Source organism: Vulpes lagopus, chromosome 5 (genome assembly GCF_018345385.1).
Source record: "Vulpes lagopus strain Blue_001 chromosome 5, ASM1834538v1, whole genome shotgun sequence".
NCBI lineage: Eukaryota > Metazoa > Chordata > Mammalia > Carnivora > Canidae > Vulpes > Vulpes lagopus.
The window spans coordinates 8,173,226-8,188,496 of NC_054828.1; the positions used below are offsets into that span (position 1 = coordinate 8,173,226).

A 15,271-nucleotide genomic window follows, 5' to 3' on the forward strand; every position below is an offset into this window, starting at 1 on the left:
TGTCCCTCTCCCTCTGTTTCACCTCCTACTCTCTCTCTCAAATACATAAAATCTTTTTTTAAAAAATTACAATACTATCCTAATATTTGTCTGCCCTATTCCATTAAAAAGTTTCTGCAATTTCAGTAATTTGCAGTAATACAACTACTGCAATTTCTTGAATGGTGGCCCCCAAAAGATATGTCCATGTCTTAATCTCCAGAACCTGTGACAGTTAATTTATTTGGAAAAAGGGTCTTTGCAGATGTAATTAAGGATCCTGAAATGAGATCATCCTGGTCACCTGGGTAGGCCCTCAATTCAATGACAAATGCTCTTATAAGAGAAATGCAGAGAGATTTGAAACAGACTAGAAAACAGAAGAGGAGGAAGTAATGGGACCATGGAGGCAGCGATTAGAGTGATGTGGCCACAATCCAAAGAACACCCGCTACTAGAAGCTAAAGAGGTAAAGAAAAGATTCTTTCCTAGAGCCTTTGGAAGGAATACAGCTCTGCTGACACTTGGTTTCAGACCTCTGGCCTCCAGAACTGTGAGAGAATTCTATTATCTTAAGCCACTATGTTTGTGGTGATTTGTTATGGCAGCCTCAGGAAACTAATACCATGACCTACTACGATTACAACTTGCCATTGGAAAACACTGCACTAAAACACTCTCTGTACTGAGGGAAGCTCTAGTTTGGAAGAGGGATGCAAGGATGCTCAATAATTTTTAAGACCATAAAGGGATCCTGAGACCAACCTCTGTCTCAACGAAACATTAGACTCTCTATAGTTACTTGCAAATATCTGCAGAAATGACCATCTCCAACGCATAGTAGTCTTTCCCCCACTTTTTAAATTTATTTGATCTTTGACATTATTTTTTTTCAAGATTTTGAGAGAGACATAGCACGTAAAAGAGATAGCAAGAGAGAGCATAAGCACGGAGAAAGAGAAAAGCAGGTTCCCTGTGAGCAGAGAGCCTGACATGGGGCTTGATCCTAGAACCCTGAAATCATAACCTGAGCTGAAGGCAGATGTTTAGCCGACAGAGCTACCCAGGTACCCCTGTCATTTGTGTTTCCGAAAATAGTGAAGGCAAGAGGAAGAGACGATAATGGGTTGTCCGTGTAAAGGATCATGTTGGTGGAGTGACTGGGATGCAGTGTTATGACAAAAAGGAATACAATTTGGAGTTCAGCAGAACTACCTGAGCTTTTTTCACCTGTAAGTAAACTCTTCAAAGCTTACACAATATAGGATGCAGCACCGTTTTTCCTTATTACAACAAATTAGTAGGGGCATGGTGTATTTAATACTTTCAAATCCCAGCATCCTTTTTTTTTTTTTTAAGATGAGAGAGAGAGGCGGAGACACACACAGGCAGAGGGAGAAGCAGGCTCCATGCAGGAAGCCTGACATGGGACCGATCCCGGGTCTCCAGGATCATGCTCTGGGTTGAAGGCAGCACTAAACCACTGGGCCACGGGGGCTGCCCCAAATCCCAGCATCTTTGATGATATAGATTTATAGAAAAAAGCCTTCCTCCCACATCTGTCCCAAAGTTACCCTGTACTCCTTCCTTGAGACATCCAGTCTCACCACTTTTTGTTGAAATCACATCTATTTATTGGTATCCTCTTCTTTAGACAAATAGTAGCATGTTATGTTTGAGGTAGATGTTATTATAATACTGCCCATTTAAAGATGAGAAAAAAAGATACATAGGAAGGTTAAGAAACCTGCCCAAGATGAATAATTACTGCAGACAGAACTAGGATTTGAACAATCTATTTGTAGAGCCCATAACCACTGGATTATCCTATTTGGCAGTAAAATAACTGAATGTAAAAAGTTAACCAATTCTCCCTCGCTTTTTTTAATGTTCAAATGCAAAAATACTAGAATACCCAATCCTTCTATTTTGGACCACTTCTTACCATAGTAAACTTAAATCTGACAGATGCAAATAAACAATACTTTCACCTACATTTAAGTTAACAGAATTTTTTTGCCCAATATCACATAATTACTTGGTAGCAAAACTGGTATGTCAAGTCCTATTTCTAAGATCCAATTCGACTCAAAGTAAGACCATTTCCTTAATATAGACCCTCCTCAATTCACCTGACTACATCTCCTAAATGGTCTGCCTTTCTTGGATCTTACCTTTCTTCTTTAATTCATCCTCTACAGCTATACTATTTCGAAAGTGATCCCTTCAGTCCTTTGCTTCAGTGTCCTCAAAGGTGTGGTCAACCAACTCAGGGTGTTTTTTGTTTTTAGAAGATTTTATTCATTCATTTGAGAGAGAAAGAGAACACACACAATTAGGGGGAGCAGCAGGCAGAGGGAGAAGGAAAAGCAGATTCCCTGCTAAGCAGGGAGCCCTATTCTCAGGACCTCGATTCTCAGGACCCTGGGATCACTACCTGAGCCCAAGGCAGATGCATAATCAAAAACAAGAGTTGGATGCTTAACTGACTAGAGCCACCCAGGCACCCCCCCAACTCAGGTTTACATTCAGGATCTGTCCTTAACTTTCCAGCCTTCCATACTAACACTATATACCTACAATTTTCTATCGTTCAGAATGCACTTCAAACCCTAGTTTAGCACCCTTCATGATCTGGTCCCTATCCATTCCTCTGGCCTAATAATTCTCAAAACAAACAAACAAATAATAATAATAATAAAAAAAACCCAAAACATTATTGCAGCCACACTTGAAGAGCTCCAGCTAATTAGTCTGTACTAATGACTAAGTTTAATAACTAATGTTAAAGGTAACAGTATGTTACCTTTGAAAACATAGTTCTCATCTAAAATGCTTTTGTCTGCTTCCACGAGCACAAACATCACTTACTCCAGTAAGCCTTCCCTTAGGATCCTCATTTTCGCAGATTCTGATGCAAATGCCCCTCCTCAATGCTCCTGTGCTTAATTCTGTTTTAATACCTACTGCACTGCACATAATTCCTAATTAGTTTGCCAGTCTATTACAAACTTTTAGAAGGCAGGGATCATTTGTTATTTGATTTTATTTCCCAGTGATTAGACTGGGATGTATTTTAAAAGTCAAAAGCCAAACCAGATGATTCTCAGGTTTTTTGGCTTGAACAGGAGAGATGATTGCACTAATAAATGAAATGGCAAAGACAGATATTTATTGGATATTCCAAAAGAGAGTTCAAATAGGCAATCTGAAGATCAGGAGGAAAATAACAGGCTAGATATATAAATTAAAGTGTCATAAACACATAAATGGTATCTAAAGTCCTGGGACTGGATATTACCTACCGAGATTGTGATCAAGTTTAGTTACTATTTTAGTGTGAGAAGACACAGCATAGGAGAAAGCAAGAAAACTAGAGGAATATGGTATTTAGATATTTAAACAAGTATCTGGATGGAGAAAGTACTTACCTGTGTCAAGTGCTGCTAAATACAAGGAGGCCAAAAGGACAACTACTGGATTTGGCAACATAGAAGTCACTGGAGACCCAGACAAGAACAATTTTAGTAGAATATAAATGATAGAATATAAAAGAAGCCTTTTTACCAAATTGGTAAAAGGTGGTCCAAAGGTACAAATCCAGTTATAAGGTAATAAATTCTGGAGGATGTAATGTACAACATGGTGACCACAGTTAACAATCCTTCATCGGATAGTTGAAAATTGCTAAAAATAAAGATCTTAAAAGTTCTCTTATCACAAGAAAAGTGGGGTGCCTGGCTGGCTCAGTCAGTAGAGCATGAGATTCTTGATCTCAGGGATGTGAGTTCAAATCCCATGCTGTGCACAGTTTACTTGAAAAAAAAAAAAGTTCTCACCATAAGAAAAAAATTGTAACTATGAAGTAATGAATGACAATTAAACTTCTTTTGGTAATCATTTCACAATGTATACATATATCCAATCATGTCGTACAACTTAAATATATATGTCAATTATATCTCAGTTAAGACTGGGGGAGAAAAAAAAAGTAGAAGCCAGATTGGAGTGTGCCAACAAAACAGGATAGAAAAAAGCAGAAACATCAAGCAGAGACAATAATTTTGAGAAGTTTTATTGTAAAGGGATGAGAGAAAATGGCACAACAGCTGGAATGGGTAAAAGAGCAAGAGAGGAGAAATAATTAGAAGCAAATCCTTGTGATATATATATATACATATATATATATGTTAGTTTTTTGGTGATTTTTTCCCCAATTATATTAATTTCTCAAGAGCAGAATTTTCAATTTTCTAACTCCTATCTGTATCACAGGTTCTCAATACATATTTACAAAATGTCTAGAATCTGAACTTTTTAAAAAAGATTTTATTTATTCGAGAGAGCACACAAGCAGATGAAGCAGCAGAGGGAAAGGGAGAATCAGGCTCTCCACTGAGCTGGGTGCCCAAGGTGGGGCTTGATCCCAGGACTCTGGGATCATGACCTGAGCTGAAGACAGACGCTAAACTGACTGAGCCATCCAGGGACCCCTAGAACCTGAACTCTTAAATCCTGGTCCAAGATATGCAACAGAGTAGGAAGAATAGAATTTAGAATCAGATAGACTCAAGTTCAAATATCAGATTTTTCACTAATAAGATAGGTAGCCTTAGACATATTTATCCTTAAGGACATCAGGTTTCTTATGGGCACAAAATATTTATTTTGCTAGAATGCTATTAACAATTACATGAGAAACCGCAAGTCACTTGGTATAGTGTTTGACCTAAAGATGGTGCTCAAATAATATTCAATATTTTTATTATTATTTTCAACGGTAGGCAAATACAATGATGTGTGTACCATACATACATACATGTAGACAGGTATACTGTAGAGAATTAAAAACCGATCTAAAGTAGCTCTCTGCCCCCATCACACTACTGTTTTTTGTTTTTGAGGGGGAGCACATATCATATTATCTCACATTATTTTAATACTTTTATTATTTATATTCCATCATACTGTAAAGCATGAAAATTGTAATTTTTAATACTATTAACATTGGTGGTTAAACTGTGCCTTGCACAAAGTAGACATTCAGTAATTATATAATAACTATGTTATTAGTGTACAATTTTCAAAATCTTTATGTTTTAAAGTAGTAAACTTTGAAGTGGGTAGATACTGTCATCTCAAATCATTCAATACTGGCATGCAGAAGCCTTCCCTGAAACACCCCAAATCTGGGCTAGGTGTCTCTCATGATTGCTTAGCATCCAGTGCTTCCCCCATCATAGTCCTTATTATACTGTAATTGAGTTGTTTGAATTTCCTATGAAATTGCCTCTTGACTGAAATAAAACAAAAATGTAATCTACCTAAATACTTTTTCATGTAGTTCACGATTTCCTCATTTTTCAAAACCGAAACATAGAACTGGGAAATAAGTTATTAAGGCTCAGTAGCCTACAAGTGCAAGGGGCATGCTCTGGCCATCAACAACAGTTCCCACTGGCTTATGAGGCATTGTTTGAGGCTTCCAGGGGAATACAGGAGAAATAGTCCAGAGGGTTCAGGATGCTCTGGCATGTCTCTGGACTAGCTCTATCTGGAAGATCTAGTCCTTAACCCAACCCCAGAATGACACCATAATGCAAACTTCTCTGACATAACCTTGTAACTCTGCTTGCCACATAATCAGTATCCTAATGTCTCCTAGCAATGTCCATGGTAGTAACATTGTCTACAATGTAAAAATGTGCCTATTTGCGGACACTGCCTCTACCACCAACACCAGTTAAAGCTTGAGCTGAGAGGAAACTACGGTTCTCACTACTCAGACCCAGAACACCCACTTCCAACAATCTGTTAAAATATGGTAGATTACTATGAAGTTCTAGGAGTGCAGAGATACGCTTCACCTGAGGACATTAAAAAAGCTTATCATAAAGTGGCACTTAAATGGCACCCTGATAAAAATCCAGAAAATAAAGAAGAAGCTGAGAGAAAATTCAAAGAAGTAGCTGTGGCATATGAGGTATTATCAAATAACGAAAAACGGGACATTTATGATAAATATGGCCAAGAAGGATTAAATGGTGGAGGCAGAAGTCATTTTGATGATTCTTCTGAGTATAGCTTCACATTCCGTAAGCCAAGTGATGTCTTTAGAGAAATTTTTGGTGAAAAGGACCCATTTTCATTTCATTTCTTTGAAGACTCACTTGAGGACCTTTTAAATAGTCCAAGAAGCTCCTATGCAAGCAGAAGTACAAAATCCTGTTTTGCTACCTCCAGTGAATATCCAGTTTTTAAGAGATTTCCTTCATATGACACAGGATATATACCATATGGTTCACTGGGCCATGAGGGCCTTAATTCATTCTCCTCCCTGGCATTTGATGATAGCGGGATGGGCAACTACATATCTGTTACAACTTCAAGTAAGATTGCTAATGGTAGAAATACAAATACAAAGAGAATTATTGAGAATGATCAAGAAAGAGAAGTTGTTGAAGATGACGGTGAGTTGAAGTCCTTCTTTATAAATGGTGTGGCAGATGAAGAGGGCTTTGAAGAAGAATGCACTTGGAGAAGACAGTCATTCAACAATTATTCACCAAAGTCCTATAGCCCCAAACATGCAACTCAATATACTTTTGTGGACAGTGATGAGCAAGATATTCCTTGGGTCACCAGCAACTGGAATCCCTCTATTTTCTCAGCAGGATTCAAAGAACGTGGCAAGAGGAAAAAAAAGAAGCATAAAGAGGTACAGAAGAAGTCAACCAAAAGAAATCGTTAAATTGACTCATCAGACACATTATGTTCATATAACAATTGAACATGACTCGTGTGTGTTTTGGTTAATCAGAGTTTTGTAGATAACATTTGTTTAATACTCTACTAAGATTATGTTTTTAACATGTTTAGCAGCATTGTGGACATTTGGTCAAAGGTTATTTGGATTAGGTATATCAGAAAAAGATGAGTTTGTGTTGACAGTGATGTTAAGAATTTGGAAAACAGCAAATGTCATTTTACTTTTTGTTTTTAGCTAAACACTTACAAATCATAGTTTTTCTTTAGCAGAGTTTATGATTTATCTCATTCCTTTTATCTATTTGAAACTACTATGAAAACTTTTGAAATGTGTATAGCATTAGGAGCTAAAGATTTATTAGTACACAGGTTCAGAATATATAATTATTCATGAAATGACCTTTTTCCAAGAGGCAGAGCAATTGACATATAACTTAAATACATTATAAATAAAAATTAAAGTATAAAGCATTTTTTTATGTTAAAAATAACCAGTTATATTTGCATACCCATGTTTACAACAGCACTTATTCACAATAGCCAACAGGCAGAGGCAACCCAAATATCAATGGATAAATAAATATATATGTAGTGAAATATTATTCAGCCTCAAAAAGGAAATCCTGTCACATGCTACAAAACGGGTAAACTTTGAAACACCATGGTAAGTGAAATAAGCCAGTCATAAAGACAAATTCTTATGATTCTACTTACGTGAGCTAAGAAATTCAAACAAAGCAGAATCATGGTTACCAAGATGAAGGAGGAAGAAGTGTTGTTAACGGGTCTAATTTTAGATTTGCAAGATGAAAAAGTTCTGGAAATCGGTTTCACAATGCGTATTTAAAAATGATTAGCATGGTAAATTTTATGTTATGTGTATTTTACTACCATTAAAAAAGAAAACGAGACTTATCCTCCATTTCTCAGAACAATGTGGCTATATCATATATGGCAGGCCTACAGTGAATCACTCTAGATAAGAAACTTTGTTTCCTTTTTTACCATATACTATGTACACAGGATCTACAAATACATTACTCTAAAACACTACCCTTAGCCACTATTATGTAGCATTAAGATGGAAGAAAAATGAGTTACATGGATTCATCAGATGTTGAGCAAGTGGTCTTAGCTAAATGTTTGCAAACAGTTGCTTATTTTTTTTTTACATTTGCTTATTTTAAATGAACTTAGTTTAATTTCAACACAATTACTTTCTGCTTCCTCTATTTTACTTTCAAAATATATTACTTTTCAGTCTATGATTTTTATTCATTCTTTTCAGGGTATTTTTTGAGTACCTACTATTTGTCAGGTACTTGGAATACATTAATGAATTAACACCAAAAATCTTAGCTGTCACAGAGCTTACAAACTGGAGAAAGATAAAAAACAAGTATTAAGTAAAATATAATGTTAGTCATAGGTGCTAAAAAAAACAAAATAAAGTAGGAAAGAGGACAGAAGTTTTGGAATCCAAGGGTTGAAATTTTAATTAAGGTAGTCAGGGAAAAGTGGTTAATATCTGAATAAAGATGTAAAGAAAGTGAAGGAGTTCATGTGGATATGAGGTAAAAGAATTCCAGAAGGAACAGGAAGTGAAATGTTTCTAAGGCCAGATGTGTAAGGTGTGTTTGAGGCTAACAGAGAAAATCATTGTGAACAATTAAGAGAACAAGCAGATGAAGTCAGAAAGGTAACAGGAGGTCAGATTATACAGGGATTGCTTGATCACAGTATGGACTTTGTTATTATAAATGGGATAGGAAGCTACTGGAGGCTCTGAGTAGAGGAGTGACATAACCTGACATATCTAAACAGGCCCACTCTGGCTGTCTTTTTTTTTTTTTAAAGATTGATTTATCTTAGTTGGGGGGATGGGGACATGGAGAGGAAGAATTGCAAGCAGACTTCCACCGAGTGCAGAGCCCCACATACGGCTTGATCTTAGCACCTGGAGATCATCACCTTAGCCAAAATCAAGAACTGGATGCTCAACCCACTAAGTCACTGAGGAACCTATGGCTGTTGTCATAACAAATAGGTTGTTCCAGGGTGGTGGAGTTAGGTAGGGGCGGTGAAGTGATGAAATTCTGGATATAGTCTAAAGGTAGCACCAAGCAGAATTTACCGACAGGCTGCATATTTGGTATGAGAGGAGTCAAGGTTTTTGGCTTTAGCAACTGAAAGAAGGGATCTGCTATTATCTGAGATAGGACTGCAAGTGTTAAGTTTTGGATGTGCTACATTTGAGATCTCTGAATTTATTAACTTGAAAGAATTCCTTGGACTGATTTGCATCCTGCATATTCCTTGTCACTAAATCTCTATTTTAAATTTTTTTAGCAAAAAGATCTATTGATCATATTATTTTAACCTTTTATCTCTTAGAAATGTAATGACTTTACATTTTACTGTGACAAAGATGGGAGCAAATGACCTAGCAAAACTAAAACCCAATCACCTTTGGCAAAATACAGTTCAATGGCATACAGTAATGTAACATCTGGAACACAAAAAAAAGAGTAAAATGTGAGCTTTTAATTTTGCTTGATATTTAGTTGGCAGGTGGAGAGAAAATTCTATAAGAGGAACTATGGACAATATGCATTTAAAACTCACTTTCAGGGGGCACCTGGGTGGCTCAGGTCATGATCTCCAGGTCCTGGGATTGAGCGCCAAGTTGGGTTCCCTGCTCAATGGGGAGTCTCTCCCTCTGCCCCTCCTCCCTACTCATGCTCTCTCAAATAAATGAATATTAAAAAATCAAATAAATGAATAAAAATCTTAAAAAATACAACAAAATGAACAAAACTTATGTTCAGGAAATAAAATCACAAAAGCTTCGAGTATTTTATTTTATTATTTTTTTTAAGCTTCGAGTATTTTAAATGCTTTTATAAAATGTGTTATTTACTAAAGTTTATCTGTCATGTATGTGGGACTACTCAACGTTGTAATAAAACCAATTTTCCAACAACAAAAGAAAAACCAGTGTCTCTGAAAAATTTAAGAATGCAATGACATGCCCTCCAGTCCATTTTCCCACTCTTAACAGATAATTAAAAATTCAGATTTAATCTCATTCAATAGCTTAAAATTACCCAATGGTTTCCCACTGCCTAGAGGAATGGGAATATACAAGACCTTTCATGAGCCAGCCACCAGCTTTTCTTCCTAACTTGGTTCTTTTTATTTTTTTTAAAATTTTATTTATTCAAGAAAGACACAGAGAGGCAAACACATAGGCAGAGGGAGAAGAAGGCTCCCCGTGGGGACCTGATGTGGGACTTGATTCCAGGACCCCGGGATCACAACCTGAGCCAAAAGCAGATGCTCAACTACTGAGCTACCCAGATGCCCCCTAACTTGGTTTTTAAATCACCTCTTCCTACGCATCTTATGCTCAAGCCCAAATTTTTCCAAAATGTGTTCCAAGTGATACCAGTTCAAGACTCATCACAGAAAAAGGGCCCTGTGGTCACATACAGTTTGCAAATCACTTCCAAATACCTTTCTTTCTTAGAGATTTAGTCTATTATGGGCATGATGAAATGCAGCATTCCCCAAACTTATTTGACCACAGAACCATTTTGGTGTAACACCTACCACATGCCTAGGAACATATTTCAAGAAAGCTCCTCCAAGCTTATGGACAATTGAAAAGCTTTGTTCATGCCTTTGCATAGGCTCCCTCTGCCAGGATGGCTCTGTTACTCTAGTCTGCTTGGTAAAAGCCTTTTTCAAGTCTTAAATATCTCCTAATATTTAAGGACATGCCCACATTTCCTCCTGGCTCCTCCCTGCTGCCAGAAAACATCTATCACTTTTTCCTTCTCTCCACCATTGTTACTAAACTTATTATATTACAATTACTTGCGTTTTTATCTCCCATAATGATAGAAAATATGTTCCATGTTCATATCTGGTGCTCCACGTTTGTTGAATAAATCAACCACAAACAAGCTTTAAAAAAAAATCACTTATTCTTTAGTCAACACTCTCACCTTAGGATTGCAGGACTTTCACTGATGAAAACGTTTCCTATTGTACTCAATACTCTGTACTACAGAGTCATTCTAAAGAAGGGCAATCAAGGGCACCACAGGCATTCAAAGTTCTATTTATGAGCACCTCAAGACAGACTCTTCAAACTCTGAAATTTAGTAAAATCTCCAAATGACATTTTTTACAACCCATTACTGCCTTTCTTGAGTCCCTATGCCACTTGAGTCAAGACTCTATTACAACCCATTGTTATCTTGTTATTTATCTATTGCCTATCACCCTGACAAGACTGTGAGCAACTCCAGGGAAGTGGAAATTCATCCACAATGACTACTAAAAAATTACTGAATGAAAAGAACATTCTTTTTGGGTCAATAAAAAGTTTCAAAAGGATCCTGCTAAACCAGAGTGAAGACCTAATGGTGGTATAACAGAAAAAGATCTAGGTGGCAATTATACAACTAAAATTGCTGACTTGCAATTTGTGACCCTGTGTTAGTTTCAGTTCCTCATCAATTAAATGAAGATATCTGCCCTAATTGGACTTGCAAAGATCCAAGATCATCCATTCAAAATGCGTGAGTGTGTACATATACATATGTACATATAACTATCTCATGGTGTTAATGTTAGGAATGCAATACGTACTGCATTGAAACAAAGTGAAGCATAACAAAAATATTTTCCAAAGATCTTAGCAAGTATAATCCAGTTTCTAGTGTTAAACTTTCATTAATGAAGTTTTACGCGTAGCCTCAACAAATCCAAGAATAAAGTCACAAGCAAAGGATGATTTCGGCTCTAAACCATAGATTGTGGCTTTTATGGTTAAGGCTAAATACGTATCTGTTTATCTACTCCTATGGAGGACAGCTTTCTGCAGCTTAACTGTTAGAACCCAAGAGCAAATTCTGTGCACTGGACAGTGATTCGTTTTTATTTTTGACAGAGAAAAAAAAATCTTATAATTATCATTCATTTTCATTAAAGTAGGTAATGTAAGAAATATATGGTAAGACACAGGTTTGATGTCAAATACCATATGCTCTGGTTCACACATTGTTCGCTTATTGGCCAAAACCCTGAAATATGATCCAACAGCAGGTCCGCCCGCAAGGTAGATGATTCAACTTTCACTGATGGAGGTTTAAGTTCATCAGATTAACTGTTCGCGATAGAGTACACCCTAAAAGAATGGTCCCCATTATTCCTGGACTCCAGCAGCTTGCCTTTACGAGCAGAGCTTTCAGACATTAAAAAGCCCTGGGAGTATTTCCAAGCATTATCTCTTCCAAGAGGAACTGCTCAAAGCATTTGTGTCACTAAACATGTTTCCTGTACATGCTGGAGCCAGCTCTCAAGGCAACTCTTTGAAAACACGAAAATAGGACCTTAGGGTAGCCTAAGAGAAACAAGAGCTACTCGAGGCGAGACACTTTTGATACCTAAGTTAGTGACAACTGACACAACTTCTAGGAGTCCGAGGAACTTTGAAGACAGCCCCTCTGGGGGACGGCACACACTTTTCTCTCTGCAGTCATTCCGGCTTCCCAGAATACCTCAACGGCAGGGAGAACACAGGGCCCACCCTTTTCCAGAAGCAGCAGGTAAAGAAGAAATCCGAGGAGCGCACAAAGGGTTTGGGAGCGGAGGCCCCAGCAGGAGAAGGGTCCGCCGAACCAGGGATGGCCTGAGACCAACTTGGATCCCTCTGGGGCGCCTCAGGTTTCTCAGAGAGCAAGCCCCCGAGGGGACACTGTGGGAGGTGAGTCTAACCTGAGCGGCAGCGGGCGCTTGCTACGGCGGGAACCAGCTTGGTTGCTGAGAGTAACCAAGGCATGACGGCCTCCCTCACGCGGCAGGAAGGAAAAGAAAAAAACAGCCGGAGAAGCGGCGGCCCGTACGAGTACGTCGCCAGGAAACCAGGCCGAGCGCCCCGCCCCTTCCGGCCAGCGCCGCTCTCCGGGCTTTCCTTCCGCGGCGGCGCTGAATGCTGACGTCACGCGCAGAGCTGTGACTGAGGCTCCCGGCGGAGGGCCAGCTTGGCTTCCTGTCGTCGTGCTCCACCTAATGCCCACACGCACGGAATGTCCGATTCTAAAGGATTCGGACAGTGTCTCGTCTCCTTGAAAGCACCACGTGTAGGGGGTCGATCCATCCGGGGAACTCGCTCAGATTTCGAGTACGAGAATGCCCGCGTAGAGAGGCAGGCACCAGCCCGAACAGCCATACTTCCAGAAGGTTCTGGGCAGTGCGCAGGGGCAGAGGCGGAGGGAGTAGGAATGAACGGGCGAAGGACCCGGGGTCACGAGACCGTTGAGTAGGAGGAGCCCGCGGCCGGGGAGGTTCTAGTCTGTTCTGCTTCGCGGTCGCCGCCCCCTTCCACACCGTCACGCTGGGCTAGTACCCGCGCCTGGAATTGGGCCGCAGCCTCACCGCGCCTGCCGCCCGCCGCCCGCCAGCGCCTCTGGATCATGGACCCCCGCAAAGTGAGCGAGCTTCGGGCCTTCGTGAAAATGTGTAAGCAGGATCCGAGCGTTCTGCACACCGAGGAAATGCGTTTCCTGCGGGAGTGGGTGGAGAGGTGAGACCGGGGCGAGGACCGTTGGGGGTGGGAAGCGGGACGGCGGGAGGGAGAGCTGGGCCGGAGCTGGGCCGGACGAGCGGAGAGCTCAGCCGCGAGGGCTCGCCAGGGCTCGCCGCCTGTTTGTGGCTCCGCCTGGCCGGGAACCGCAGGCCACCTCGGGGGCTAATGGAGGATCCGAGGGCTGCTTAGATGGCCCAGAGGCGGGGGAGGAGCAGGCATGGCTGAGTTTTCCTCGTCCTGAGGTCGTCAGGGGTGTGTCTCGGGCGAAATGGGAATGCAGACGATTGCAGGGACTTGGGCACGGTGGACGAGACGGGGGTGGGGGTGGGGCGGCTGGGGAAGCTGCAAGATTTCGCCTTCGCGCGGAGTTGTTTTTCTTGAAATCACTGGTGTCCTGCTCAGGTCGCAATGACACACAGCTCGTTTACGCACTACGTCTTTAGTGTTTTAATAATGATGATTTGTTATATAATGGGTTATAATAAAGATTGGAACTGTTGGAATACCTTTAAATTTATAGCAATTCTAACTGCGTAGAATTCTTTTGAGTCACTTATTGGTACCTTCGTAGTAGCGGTGCCGTCATACCAAACACTTGAAAAGAATTTTCTAGGGCCCTGTGTTGCCGTGATCTGTTCTTGTTATCTTTAAATCTAGAGTACTTTGCTACGTGCGCGGAATTAATAGGCACTGTGCCAGATGCTAGGAAATGGTAGAAGTGCATTTTATTTAGTGATGCAGATGAATACATACAGAGATTTCTTTTGATACTTACGTGTAATAGAGATTAACGTTCCTCATACTGGAGGGGACCTTAAGGGAGAAAGGGAAATCTTCCGAGGTGGTTTTTTAAAAATCACTACTACTGGTGAGGAATTTAAAAGACACACACAAGTCGTACCTCATGGTGATAAGAGCGACAGTGCAAAGCAATGTGACTCTTTAGAGGTACTATTCGAAACATTGATCTTTTTATTTTAGTGATATTTTTATAAGGGAAGATGAGCCCACGATTACCAAATACTTGAAAGAATATTCAGCAAACTGTTGAATGTATGTGGTTGTATAATTATTTTCCTCTAAGTTTCTCACTCTTCTTCTCAACTAGTTTCCTAGCTCCTGTGAGATTTTTTTCATGATATAAATTTAAAATTCTGAGAACATTTACAATTACCGTAGTAACGTGTTGATAACAGTTAAGAACAACATTTTGTAACGGGAAAACTTACAAGATGTTCATTTCAGGACTGGGAATTTATTTATTTTTTTTTTTTCAGGACTGGGAGTTTAGACCTAGATTTTACTCCGGTTGTTTTGTTTTTCTATTGAATAACTTGATTATCCAAATGCCTCACTTAAGATATTTGTATGCTTTTAATCTCTTCTATTAATAGAGGAAAGAGCCTACAATTAATTGATTATAAAATTCCAGGACGCATGTACCACAGGAGGAAATAATTGATGCCAAGAGTGAACCTTATACTGAGTGTATAAAATGTTTTGTTCCACTGCTGGTGAAGAGAAAGGGAGGTGTGAAGGAAAAAACGTTATCTAACAACATAACTTCTGCTAACTCTATTATATGACTGTGGCTATGTAGAAAATTCCAGTGTAAGATCTGGAAAATATTGTCAGCCATTATTTCTAGAACATCCTTATGTATCTCTTTTTTTTAACATTTCACATAGGTAATCCCATTTTTTTAAGTCTATATTTTTCCTTTGGTATCCTAGATTTTCGGTTTAAGTAGGATAAAGCACCTTGGGCATGTAGAAGCCCCATTCTGAAGCATTCATTATCTATTTTAATCTAAATTAAAAATTTTTGTAGTCTTTGAGGCTATTGCTAGAAATGCAAAACTTTCTCTCTGCTTTCATGTCAGCCTTCTTAAGGGCAGGATTTTAGGAGATTGGGCTGAATGTGGAG

At 39.4% G+C, this 15,271-nt stretch overlaps 3 protein-coding genes across 5 annotated transcripts in view; 2 read left to right on the forward strand and 1 right to left on the reverse strand.

Annotated features, from left to right (window-relative positions):
* The window catches only part of XPNPEP3 (X-prolyl aminopeptidase 3), a 74,405-nt gene extending 61,438 nt beyond the window's left edge, over positions 1–12,967 (reverse strand). For 2 of the 3 annotated variants that reach the window (XM_041757514.1, XM_041757513.1), the window contains exon 1: positions 12,535–12,967. In XM_041757514.1, coding sequence (XP_041613448.1) covers positions 12,535–12,598 — 64 coding nt within the window. In that variant the 5' untranslated portion in view covers positions 12,599–12,967. The remainder of the gene's footprint in view (positions 1–12,534) is intronic. The other variant, XM_041757515.1, reaches the window with a different exon arrangement.
* DNAJB7 (DnaJ heat shock protein family (Hsp40) member B7) lies at positions 2,368–9,120 on the forward strand. The gene has a single exon (XM_041757517.1). It carries the CDS (start codon positions 5,801–5,803, stop codon positions 6,728–6,730), a length of 930 nt encoding a protein of 309 aa, XP_041613451.1. The 5' UTR covers positions 2,368–5,800; the 3' UTR covers positions 6,731–9,120.
* A 126-nt stretch (positions 12,968–13,093) lies between the features above and the next one.
* Positions 13,094–15,271, forward strand: part of ST13 (ST13 Hsp70 interacting protein) — a 34,145-nt gene continuing 31,967 nt past the window's right edge. Inside the window, exon 1 of the mRNA XM_041757516.1 lies at positions 13,094–13,342. Within this exon, the coding sequence (XP_041613450.1) occupies positions 13,233–13,342 (110 nt within the window). The 5' untranslated portion in view covers positions 13,094–13,232. The remainder of the gene's footprint in view (positions 13,343–15,271) is intronic.